This window comes from Haplochromis burtoni, unplaced genomic scaffold (genome assembly GCF_018398535.1).
Source record: "Haplochromis burtoni strain Fernald_Lab_line unplaced genomic scaffold, NCSU_Asbu1 Contig_44, whole genome shotgun sequence".
In the NCBI taxonomy this organism is placed as follows: Eukaryota; Metazoa; Chordata; class Actinopteri; order Cichliformes; family Cichlidae; genus Haplochromis; species Haplochromis burtoni.
This window is the reverse complement of record NW_024582405.1, coordinates 2,645,807-2,658,252: the sequence shown is the minus strand read 5'-3', so window position 1 is coordinate 2,658,252 and position 12,446 is coordinate 2,645,807. Positions and strand designations below refer to the sequence as shown.

The following is a 12,446-nucleotide window of genomic DNA, read 5'->3' as shown; positions in this document are numbered from 1 at the left end:
ATACCGATACGTAATATCGGATCGGTCCATCTCTAGTACACGGCACTCGAAAATCTGTCAAATGTTTTAGTACGACTTTGCTAAGCCACAAAGCCGCACCGCTTGATGGATTGTCGGAGCATTACAGATGTCGTAGGCAGGTGCCTCGCGGAGTGATACGTACTGTGCTTCAACATAATATTACCCTACTGTGTGTGTGTATAACCTCTTTTTAAGTTTTGTGGATATTATACATGGTTATGCTGAGGATATGTCGGCCAATTTCCACTGGAAATGCCTTTTGGTTAAACTGTCAGCAAGGAATTTGCATTTGCACTGCAAATTTTTTATAAAACTTTAATGCACATATAAAACAGCTGTTTGTTTAAGTGAAAATACATTGATTTTTTTTTTTCACTAATAAAGTTGTGGAGTTGTAAAGTGTTTTGTCTAGTGTCAATTATATCGTCAGTTACAACGTTATCGCAATTTTTCAAATGTATATCGTGATAAATTTTTGGTCATATCGCCCTGCTCTAGTTGGGTGTCATCTGCAATGGCGTGAAAATGTGTGCAGTGTTTTCTTATAGTATTTCTGACGCAAAGAATGTATAATTGCAGTTAAAAGTATGGGTCCGAGCATGGAACCCTGTGGAACACCATGACTTGCTTTAATGTGTGACAAAAACTCTTTGGAAATAATCTGCTGAATATCTAGTGCAGCTCCTTTAATCCTTTTGATATGGCCTTCCTTTTAATTTAAAAAATAATAAAGATCATAAAACGTTATCAAAACATGTATGTTACAATTATCAACAAAACATATAGTACTATTAAAATACTACATTATTTTCAGAATGAATATTGCAAGATAACTGAGGAATGAATTTCATCCAGCTCCTCTTTCTCCTCTTTCCTTTCCCTTCCCTGTCTAATAATTTTCACACAGCAACTAAACTTTAGTCAAACTGTTGTACAGACACTTCCCACTGTGTGAACGCTTGGTTAAGGGGTGAAAAACAGGATGTGATGTAACATCCTGAGGACATTATTAGCGTTGGAGGAGGTGGAGGTCATATCAGAGTCAGCAGCAGACTATATGAATAAGATATCGTCCCACGATCACAGAGAATTAAACTATGAACATACCTGGTGTTTAATTACATGAACGCTGATGTGCTACATTTGGTGTGCGGTGGAAAACACTAATGGAAAGCAGCCATTTTAACTGTTAACCTCTGTAAATGCAAAATATCCCCTGTGAGAGATGTCTGTAGGAGGCTGTTAGATTCATGCCAATATCTCTGTCATAATAGAGACCATTTTTCAATCCATATTTTAATATGATTTTAAGGTCTGGACATCTCTTCATTTAAACTTTATTTAAAAGTTAAAGTGGGTCCATGATTGTGTGTCCCAACAAAGCAAAAAATGTGCAAAGCTGACCCAGTAACTGTGTCAGAGGAGCACAACAAGTAGAAGCAATGTGAGGATAGACAGACAACAAAAAGGCACATAGAAGGTAATAAATAGAAATAATGCAACAGACATGGGTTTCATTCAGAAACAATGTGAAATGAAGGATTTAGACTGGAGACAGGTTGCAAAGTCACTTGCAGATGTGCAGCAACTCTAGCCAGTCTAAAGCAGCTTGAGTAGCACAGTCTATATGGTAACAGCTGATCACTGGCTCATGCAGACTGGTTTAGGTTCAGCTGAGTTTGATTACATGGCCTGTCTGAACAAGCACACTATTCATTGTTATCTTTCACTACCGAAAGGGTTCTCATTGTTGATAGAAGATGTGGTTGTTTTGTTTGTAGTACCAAGTGTGAAATAAATAAAAATGAAATGAAATGAAATGAAATTCTGGAGTGTTAGTATTTTGTGAACTTAACACGAGGTGTATTTTGGCATCTGTGCCTTGATGTGCTGCCTGTTGAAGTACTTGTTGCAAAGAGATAACAGTTCTTTGAATCTGTATTAGTTTCTTCTGTGAGTATGCTAGGGTTCTGCTTGGGTTCAAGTGACATTAATAAAATCATCAGCTGCCGATCCAAGGCACACGTACCTGTCTGTTAGTTTTTTGGAACCGCATAGATTCATCTATGGGGCATTACACATACACAGCACCAACTGAGCATGCACTCTCCACATATGTGGACATCCCAAAATGTGATGTCCACATATGTGGACAGCAGGTCCTAGGAGGTTAAAGAACTAAAATGGCACGATAACTTGTCCATTCTGTTGTGTTTGGCGTGTGGAATTTCTAAGACAATTTTTGCAACCATATAATCCATGCTTAATGGTCATCTGGAACCTATTGTTTGTGCATATTTTTGTTGTGCAAATGGTTTAGCTTTTTGCCAGTCACTGCTTCATTTCATTTTTATTTGTTTGTGCTTTTAACAAAAAACTACTTGGTTAGATTTAGGTCAGGTTTAGACACTGAGAACTGCCTAATTAAGTTTAGGCACAAAGAACTACTTGGTTGGTTTGACATGAAGATTGTGGTTTGGGTTAAAACAGTCCCCCATCCATGATGACTTGGGAGTGGCAGAGCTGTCTCAGTGATTTACCAGCAGCTTTGAATGGCATTATTAAATCCAGCGGGTGTGACGAGGTTCTAAAGTGTTGCCTATATCTGCTCTGTGATTAGTACAGCAGTCATAATCACCATTCTTTCTATTTCAGCCACATGCCTCTGAGTCCGGCTGCTGACACCAAACATGATCGCCCGCGGCAACAGGCGGTTACAAACGGCAACCCGGCAGGCTCTGTTGTTGCCAGGGACGACGAGGGAGAGGACACGCCCACTGGGAACAGCATCGTCGTCCGCATCGGCATCCCGGACCTGCAGCAGACGGTAACACACACGCACACACACAGGCGTACTGTGTGTCGATGTACAGTTTGTATATAAACATAAGGCACAGCACAAACCTGTCTGTCTGTCTGTCCGGCTGTCTCTTTCTCTGTCTGTCCGCCTGTTTCTCTGTCTCTGGCTCTCTCAGAAGTGTTTGCGGTTGGACCCAGAGTTACCAGTTTGGACCAGTAAGCAGAGGGTTCTGGTGACGTTGACTCAGTCTCTGTCGGATGTTTTGAACTATGGTCTCTTCCAGCCGGCGTTCAACGGCCGAGCCGGAAAGTTTCTGGACGAGGAGCGGCTGCTGAAGGAGTATCCTCTCCCGCCCATCACACCCATCCCGTACCTGGAGGTAAACTTTACCTCAGTGTTTCTACAACACTGAAACATACTAAAACGTACAGCACTGCTATAACTTATAGAACATTATATTAGGACTGAAGTGTTGTAATATTTAGAGAAAACCCTGTAATATTTTTCTAGATTAAAGTTCAGTTAATCAAAAACCCATGTAGTTTCAATTTTCACATTTAAGTGAAGATAAACATAACAAACAGATATTTGAACCTGTGGATTAGAATATCAACAACACCTCTTTAGAGCAACTTTCTTCCAGCAGGCTGTTTTCTCTTGTTTAATCTGCATGCAGACCTAGCTGTGAAGTTTTCTCCCTTTGTTGTTTTTTAGTAAAATTAACTCTTAATGATACAGACAAACCTGTGCACAAGTATAAATGCAAACATCTGCATCATACTAATGCAGTCAGAGTATCCCCCAGTCTCTTTTGAAAAGTAGAATGCAACTAACTATCAATACCATAGATAGTATAAAACAGGGGATGTCAAACTCGTTTTGTTTTTTTTATCATGGGCCACATACAGCCTACTTTAACCTTAACTGGGCCAGACCAGTGAAACTCCCCTTTCTGTCAGTATTATTTACACATTTAAGCCTTGAGATATCTTAGTATAAGAAGAAGTGCAATTTCAACAGTGCGTTTCAGTTTTTTCTGCATGAAAAAGAAATGCTGCTGTAGTAAACAACTACTGCAACTCTTAAATTGTAAGGAAAAAATAAACAATTTCAATAGTAGATAGTGAAAAAAAACAGGAACCTTTCTGTCATTTAATTTTTTCTGTATTAGACCTTAGAGGAAGTCTTTACTACTAAAGATAAACTAAAATACAGTTAAAATTAGCCCCAGGGCCTAATGTTTGAAACCTCTGGTATAAAATATGGATGTAGCTTACATACATTTCCCTGAAGCACCTTAAACCTGCTTTCTTTCTTATGGGCAGTAGAGGGCGACTTTTGTGGTTCCAAATAACTTGCAGTGGTAGACGTGTTTGTGAAAACAGCTTTCCGTATGGAGCTCTGTAAACACTTTCTTGATCAGTTTATTATGGTCATTAAGTTATGGTCACAATAAAAATCAATAACGGGGATTATTTACAAGATGCTCATTAGCTAATCATGAGTCATTCACAATTGGCCAATGAGCATGTGATATCACAGTAAGCCCCACCCCTTTCAAAATAGACTTCTTGCTGTGGTTCCAGCAATTTTTCCCACATAAACATGCTGCTAATACACCAGAGGGCGCTACTGAAAGAGGTTAATGTCAGATATTTTTAACAGGGAATGACACTTATTGCTCTTGGCTGTTTGGTGATCTTTTTAATCACAGACCGATTTAAAAACATGACGCTAACTCATGAAATCTCCTCTACATGCATCATGTAGCTTCAGTTTATTCCAGACTTGACTGTTTGTGTCTCTTTTTTTGAAGTTTCGTTACAAGAGGAGAGTTTACACCCAGAGTTACGTGGACGACAAACAGCTGGCAAAGCTGCATACCAAGGTAGGAAACACAATACTGTTAATGCAAGATTTAAATGCTGCAGAATTTTTACAGTATTAATGCAAAATGCTCACACTTTGTCTCTAAATAAGGACACAAAGAGGTTTACTGCTGTATTCCCACAGTTACAATACTGCTGCAAGTGATGATATGAAGCTTGGGTGAAATAAATAATGAAAGGATTTAAATAAATATGTACAAAAATAGTTGTACATTTAATATGCAGAGGGATGCTTTCGGAGATGTGTTATTTATATTTGGCTGAGAGTGCAAAAAGGATCAGGAAATTTTAGCAGCGTTTGCTTCACTGCGACTCCTCCACACTCACCTCAGATTTAATTCAGGGAGTTTGTGCTGCTTCTTCACAGAATATTATTCAGTAAATAAGAAAATTATGTTGTGTTTCTTTCCCTGTTAGGCCAATCTGAAGCGCTTCATGGAACATGTTCACCAGAAGAATGTGGAGAAGGTCTCCAAGTGGTTGGAAAAAGGCCTCGATCCCAACTTTCACGACTCTGACACGGGAGGTGAGCAGAAGCAAATCCCTTCAGCATCATTTTTCAGTGTGTGAAATTGCATTTTGGAAATATAAATATAAACATATTTCTGCTGTGCAATTAATTTTACTAACAGTTCAAGAAGTTTGACCTCCAGTTTTGTTGAATTAAACTTCTGTATAGTATTTATTGGCTGGATGCTACTGAGCATAATTAGCATGTATCTGTATCTGTGTAATGTTCCTATACAATCTATAAATGCAGCCTGATAACCAAGCTAGCTGATCACTTGGCTACAAAAAACTAAAAGACTAACCTTGATGCTCCAATGTTCAGCCTGTAGTCATATTGTGTTTATTATTAGTATCCAGTATATTGAAACACAAACCTTGAAACATTTGTTGTGGTCATTTGATTGTAAGGTTTTGTGTATTTAAAGGGACTGTTAAAGCTAATTTGGCCAATTGCTACACAAAGAGAAGGACTAAAAAGGTTCAGTTTTAAAGAGTTCAAACACTGTTGTCTTTCCATGAAGTTTTGAGTGGCTATGTATTAGTAGGCAGGTTGGTGGGTGTCTCCATGCCAAATTTTCTTAGGCAAGGAACCCCAAGTAGCTACCAAAATGTTTATTAGAGGGTGTCTGAATGTTAGATAGGAAGTAAGTAAAAGTTTATTTGTATGATTGGGTGAATGAGACATGTTATATAAAATGCTGAAGTGGAGAAGAAAAGTATGTATGAACCATCACTGGCTCTTCTTTCCCGAAACCATCCTAGCTATGATTAGTCTGAGAAACATCCTACAGTCTGAACCCACCACATGCTTCCCTTAGGCAGCATCATTAGAAGGCACCACATCCATATTCACTGCTTTGCAGATGATACCCAACTTTATCTATCCATGAGCCAGGCATGAATGAGTTTTTCCTTCCCAGTGTCACCAAGTGCTTGCTCAAAGAGGGTCCTTTGATTGTCTCTGTTATTGTAGCATCTTTATCTTGCAGTAAAGGTAAAGGTATTTAAAGCCATTAGAAAACAGTCATGGGTAAACTTTTAAAGAAACATTACTAACACACTTGCATGTGCAGCTCAATCTTACCTGACACAGAAGGAGCCGGGAATGTACTTCATACTTTTCTTGGTTAGCAGCGGCTGGGTTTAAATAAATTATCGCCCCCTGCTGGTACTGCAACTTAAGCGTGTCCATTTCACGCCTACGAGAGGCAAAACCGTGACATCCACACGATGAACCAGTGGGTCTGTTACATGCTCTGCAGTGATATAGGTGCTTTATAAATAAAACTGAATTGAATTGAACATCATCCCCACTTGGTTTCCATGTTGCTTCTCACATATTAAACAACTTGTAGGTGGTTTTCTGATTAGCATCGATACCCCTTCTGTTATCTGTTATGTACCAACCTCTGAATCCATTTTAAGACTTCCTGACTCACTGTTAGGAGGCTGTTTTTTAGTTTCTAATTACAGCTTTGATGAGGCAGACGTGAAAATGTACGTTTATACAGTTTTTCCAGATTTTATTTCTCTCAGGAGTGTCTGATCTTCGGCGAGTGTCATTGTTCAGTTTGCCCTCGCAGCTGTGGAGCTGTTACTGACTTTAAAGATGGATATTCTCCTTCAGCCTAACAAAGACTTGTTTCCATGTGCCTCAGAGTGTCCTCTGACTCTGGCCGTGCAGCTGGAGGAGAGCTGCGAGCTGATTAAAGTTCTTCGCAATGGAGGAGCTCACCTGGACTTCAGGACCAGGGATGGCATCACTGCCCTTCACCGGGCCGTCCTCTGCAGAAACAGCGCCGCCCTCACCGTAAGAAAACACTTTTTTTTCTCTGGTTCTGTCTCCATGTGTTCACTTTATTTTGAATCACACCACAGCTCGCTGATTTTTGTAGGTTTCAGCCAACAAAAAGACATTTCAGCCGAGCTTTTCCATCTTGTGAGCTACCAAAGTCCTGCTTCCTGTCTGGGTTTAACATTAATATACAGCGATGTTTCTTCAGTGAGGACAGAGTGACTCATTCCATCTGACAGCAACATTTAAAAAAAACCCGACTGAAAAAACACATCACCTGATAAAATCCACCAACTCACCTTTATATAAATGTCGGCTGCTGCCTGCCTGTTCAGTGTTTCAAGCTAGTGAGTTAATGCCATTAAATACATTTTTTTTTTAACATAAGCAAGCCAGAGAGCAGTATTTATACAACAACGTGTTTTACAGGAAACAAGATTAAAGGAACAGAAACTTAGAATAGCTAGAATATATACGGTGGCCCTGAAAGGGCAAATGGTATGCAACTTAAGAAAACACCAGCAATAAGAAAAACGCTGCAAAAGCACACAAAACTCAACAGAAATAGGAAACACGACAACAAAAATGGTAAAAAAGAGAAAACAGAAATAGTAAAAAACACATGGAAAGTTTTTCTGGGGAGACAATAACCCGACGGACCAGTTGCAGGAACCCAAAACATGGTAGGTGTGTTTTATCATGATTCATATAATACTGACGACGGATTCTTAGGCTAATAGTTAGGCTAACACACTTATCTCTCATCTTTTCTTTCCTCACAAAACCAACAGATCCTTCACTTCTTTTCAGCAGGCAGGGCCTCCTTGGATAACGATGTCTAGTGATAATTGTCGAAACACCCGATGAATCCAAGGTCCACTACTGACGATGTGTCCCAAATTTTAACAATTTAGATCAGATCTCTAATCCCTGAACCTAACCAGGGAAAATGTCAGGTTAGCCTGGGTAAAAGAACGAAATTTGAGGCAAATTTGAGGCACACAACGATGTGTGCTGCTGGTAAAGTTGCTGGGCTGCTTTTCCTCATAACAGCCATCCCTCAAGATTTTCTCCATTAAAAGCAGTACATTGTCTGGGATTGTAACATCTAGTCCTTTACTGAATCAGTGTCTCTCAGCGCAATTCTTTCCATACTTTGGTTCCTGCAACTGGTCCGTTGTCTGGTAAATATATCCTAATTAAAAGCAAGAAAACACAAAACCAACTACATCAAAAACAAAAGCAGCTCCTGCAGCAGCAGTGGCTTAATTAATTAGTAATTTCATGATTAGTGTGTCTGCTTGACCTCCATGGAGGATGGTTATTAAATGGATTAATGTCAAACTGCTCCGTGTTGGCCAACATGTTTCCACCACACTGCTGCCACCATCATTTCAAAAACAAATTTAACACCAAACCATCAAAACCTGCAGTTCCTCTAACCATTTTAAATTAAAGACTTTATTGGAATTTAAAGAATGCATCTTTAATCTAAGAGAAAAAAATAATATTGAACATATTTTCCTCATTTCTTTGGCTCACTTGAGATTTAATAAGCTGTTTATGGCCCATGAATTAAAATCACTGAAACCACAGCTGACTGTTTTCACCATCTTAGTGATGGGGATGAATCTGCACGTAACACGTGAGGGTTGGATTTACTGCTTTATGGTCCTTTCTAGTACTAATAAGACCCTAAATTTAGATTTTTACTTCATAGACTTCTACACAGTGGGTGCAGAGGAGTCTCCCCCGGCTGCGCATTAGAAACAATGCAGGTTCAAAGTACTTGCTCATTCTTTAACATCACTGCATTTTTGTTGTTTCTCCTGGTCCTCAGACTCTGCTGGACCTCGGGGCATCTCCAGACTACAAGGACAGCAGAGGCCTCACTCCGCTCTATCACTCGGCCATGGTGGGCGGCGCCCCCTACTGCTGCGAGCTGCTGCTGCAGGACCACGCCACCATTGGTATGAGGGGGTCTCATAGGACCGATCTGACGAATCATCTGATATGTTGTGGAGCTCTGTTATTATTTATTTATTTTATTTATATTTTTGTGTTAAAAAAAACACTTTAGCTCTAAGAGTACTTGTTGTCATGGTTACAGGGATGACAGATGAGAACGGGTGGCAGGAAATCCATCAGGTGACACACACACACACAATCAGGAAAATTACTTGCACTGATGGCAAGTTCAAGCCCTGTACAATTATGACTCTGTGTGTGCGTGTGTGTGTGTTTGTGTGTGTGGGCGCATGTGTGTGAGTTCAGGCATGTCGCTATGGCAACGTGCAGCACTTGGAGCACCTGCTGTTCTATGGCGCTGACATGAGTTCCCAGAATGCATCAGGAAACACTGCACTGCACCTCTGCGCTCTGTACAACCAGGTAACACACACACACACAAAGAGGTAATGCACATGTTGGTCATGTGATGGCGGCCTGTGGGTGTAATGTATGTTGTTAGTCACATTTTGGGGGTTTGGGTTTTTTTTTCATTAGGATAGTTGTGCCCGAGTGTTGCTGTTCAGAGGAGCCAACAAGGACATCAAGAACTACAACAACCAGACGGCCTTTCAGGTAAACCAGTCAATCAATCAGCAGATCAATAAAAGAAGCCTTTAAAGTAAAAAAAAAAAAAAAAAACAACCAGACAGCTTTTCACATGAAAATAAGTAAAAAAAGATTATTACACTTTAAAATGAGCTTTTAGTTTCAAAAATTATAATCCAAAAATTAATAAATAAAATAAAAACAACAACAAAGTCTTTTTTCTTTACCTTCTATTGAAGTAAAAAACAAATAAAATGATAAATAAATATCCAAAATAATCAATAAAAATCAAATAAAGACTAAATAAATAAGATAAACATAAAGAAATCTAATGAAAAAAACATTTCAGATACAATATTATAAAATAAGAAACATATATAGACCGTTTAAAAGTACAAATACAGGAACATTATGTGCCTTTAAGTAAAAAAATTTTTTAGAATTATTTATTATTTTATTATTTATATTTTAATTTATGTAATGTAATATATAATTTAATATAATGCATTTATTATTTTTTTATTTCTGATAAATAAAAAAATGAAATCCAAACAAGACTATATCTACCCCCATAAAGACCAGGAAGTCAAAAAAACGTTAAAGTTAGAGCTACAGAAACAAAACACAGCAGTTACTGGAAAAAATAATTAGCCCACCAAAAACAGAAAGGAGCGCTTGTTTCAATGCCAGAAATGATACCACTGCATTTAACCATCAGCACATCTAATTATGTTAACATCTCAGCTTCACAGACACATTTGCAGTTCTGTGATTGGATGCCTGCTGCTATACTGGCTCTTTAGTTTCTCTTTAATCTTGTGCTTTCACGCCTCATGTTGTACCTGTGAGTTTTTATTATTTTCTAACCAGGAGACTTGTTGAAAGAGAATTTTACTTTGAAAATCCTGGAACTCTCTGGAAATCTCCGGAAATTATTTGCAACTTCAGAGATACAGAAATGTGAATCTGTTCAATCTGCTCCTGTGATGTTTCGTGTTTCAGGTGGAAACGAGATTAAAAAGCTGTGAGTTTAATTTTGAGCCCTACGGTTTGTGTGTTTTTATGATTCCTGGCTTGTGTGTGTGCAGGTGGCAATCATTGCCGGGAATTTTGATCTGGCAGAAATCATAAAAATCCACAAAACGTCTGACGTTGGTGAGTTTCAACACATTTAAATCGTGTGCGTGTGTCAATGTTAGCACAGTGGCTGGATATTAACTCTCTGTGTGTTTTTATGTGTGTGTGTGTTTGTATATATGCGTCCAAGTAGTTCCCTTCAGAGAAACTCCCTCCTATACCAAGCGCCGCCGCATGGGCTTGACCCGGACAACAGCTGGAAACGGCCTGTCATCTCCTCGCTCCCTGATTCGCTCAGCCAGTGACAACGCCTTGGAAAGCCCCGCCTCCTCACCTGGCCCCTCCCTTCAAAGCCTGGAGACGCACCACGACACGCACACACACTCGCTACGCCGACACACACGCCGACTCAGGTAATTATAAGTCATTAATGGTGCCTTTACACATGTAAAAGTTACCCATGAGATGTGCATGATTTCACCTAATACTAACAAGGATGCTGGCTTTGTGTTGCTGAAATAAGCAAGATCATCCCTGAAAATACATCTTCTGGTCAGCAGCACATGAGGCTCCAAAACATGCTCCGGTGTAGCTCATTTATAAATCTTTCAGCATTAATGGTGCCTTTACAGATGAGTTACCAGATTCCAGGTTCTCATTTTCTTCCTGCGTGGTCGTCAACAGGTTTCTCGCAAAACTACAACATCACAACAGTGTGATTGGTTACTTGCAAGTCCTCAGACATATCCGTTATGCACGGAGATCTTTTGATCACATTATGAACTGTAGATTCATCCATCGTGTCGACTGCTTATCCAGTTCAATCCAGTTCCATTCCAGCATGTTACAGCTTTTCTAGGCGTTTCTGGTTTTTGACACAACTTTTTTGAAGCCGGTTGCAGGTTCAAATTGAGCATGTGTATATAACAGGTTTCTCAGTTTTACATTTAAAATGTTGTTTTGTTTCATTTTCTCATAAAATGGTTTTTCAGTGATTTTATTTGAAAGTTGATTACAAGATGTCCTTTAAGGTGTAGTCAAGCCAGTATCTCCTTTCTCACCTGCAGTCCAAGTGGGGGAGGTCATGTGGAGACCAGCCCTCCCTCCTCTCCTCCCCCGACCCCACAGATGAGGAAGAGGAGGCTGTATAGCGCCGTCCCGGGACGCACCTTCATCGCCACCCGGTCCCACGTCCCTCAGGGGACTGGAGAGATCCAGCTGCACCGAGGAGAGCGGGTCAAAGGTTTGACCAGGATAATGATTCTTATCGAAAGTGTAAATCAGGAGCTAAACAAACTCGAAATGTCTGACTTTTATAACTCAATAAGGATATATAACTATCACCAAAACAAAGGCCAAAGAATTAAGAATAAATAAACACTGAATACAAAACTTCCATAATCAGATTCAGACCTCACGTTATTTATTTATTTAAAAAACCTTTATATCTGCATAGTTCTACATTAATAATCCTCCATCACAAAAATGAGCTCAAACAGAGGCAACGCATGTGTGAGGTGGTGATAATGAGTGTGTGCTGTGTTTACAGTTCTCTCTATCGGTGAAGGAGGATTCTGGGAAGGAAGCGTTAAAGGCCGAACCGGCTGGTTTCCTGCCGACTGTGTGGAAGAAGTCCAGATGAGACAATACGACCCAAGACTGGGTAAAAACACATCCACAGCAGGGTCAGGGTCTTCTCTGCGCCTAGAACATGCTGCTGTGCGTCACAGAGGGAAAGCAGCATTGTTTATATATCAGTACTTTAACTTTGCGTTCATTTACTCGACCATATGGGTAG

The 12,446-nt window shown here is 39.7% G+C and overlaps 1 protein-coding gene across 8 annotated transcripts in view; it reads left to right on the top strand.

The window, feature by feature from the left end:
* shank3b (SH3 and multiple ankyrin repeat domains 3b) overlaps positions 1-12,446 on the top strand; it is a 66,622-nt gene that overhangs the window by 34,495 nt on the left and 19,681 nt on the right. For 4 of the 8 annotated variants that reach the window (XM_042220205.1, XM_042220208.1, XM_014333245.2 and 1 more), the window contains exons 3-15: positions 2,677-2,848; positions 2,997-3,200; positions 4,638-4,709; positions 5,128-5,236; positions 6,879-7,030; positions 8,856-8,985; positions 9,126-9,163; positions 9,290-9,406; positions 9,521-9,598; positions 10,660-10,726; positions 10,839-11,061; positions 11,716-11,891; positions 12,198-12,311. In XM_042220205.1, coding sequence (XP_042076139.1) covers positions 2,681-2,848; positions 2,997-3,200; positions 4,638-4,709; positions 5,128-5,236; positions 6,879-7,030; positions 8,856-8,985; positions 9,126-9,163; positions 9,290-9,406; positions 9,521-9,598; positions 10,660-10,726; positions 10,839-11,061; positions 11,716-11,891; positions 12,198-12,311 — 1,648 coding nt within the window. In that variant the 5' untranslated portion in view covers positions 2,677-2,680. The remainder of the gene's footprint in view (positions 1-2,676; positions 2,849-2,996; positions 3,201-4,637; positions 4,710-5,127; positions 5,237-6,878; positions 7,031-8,855; positions 8,986-9,125; positions 9,164-9,289; positions 9,407-9,520; positions 9,599-10,659; positions 10,727-10,838; positions 11,062-11,715; positions 11,892-12,197; positions 12,312-12,446) is intronic. The other 4 variants (XM_014333252.2, XM_014333246.2, XM_042220206.1 and 1 more) reach the window with 3 other exon arrangements.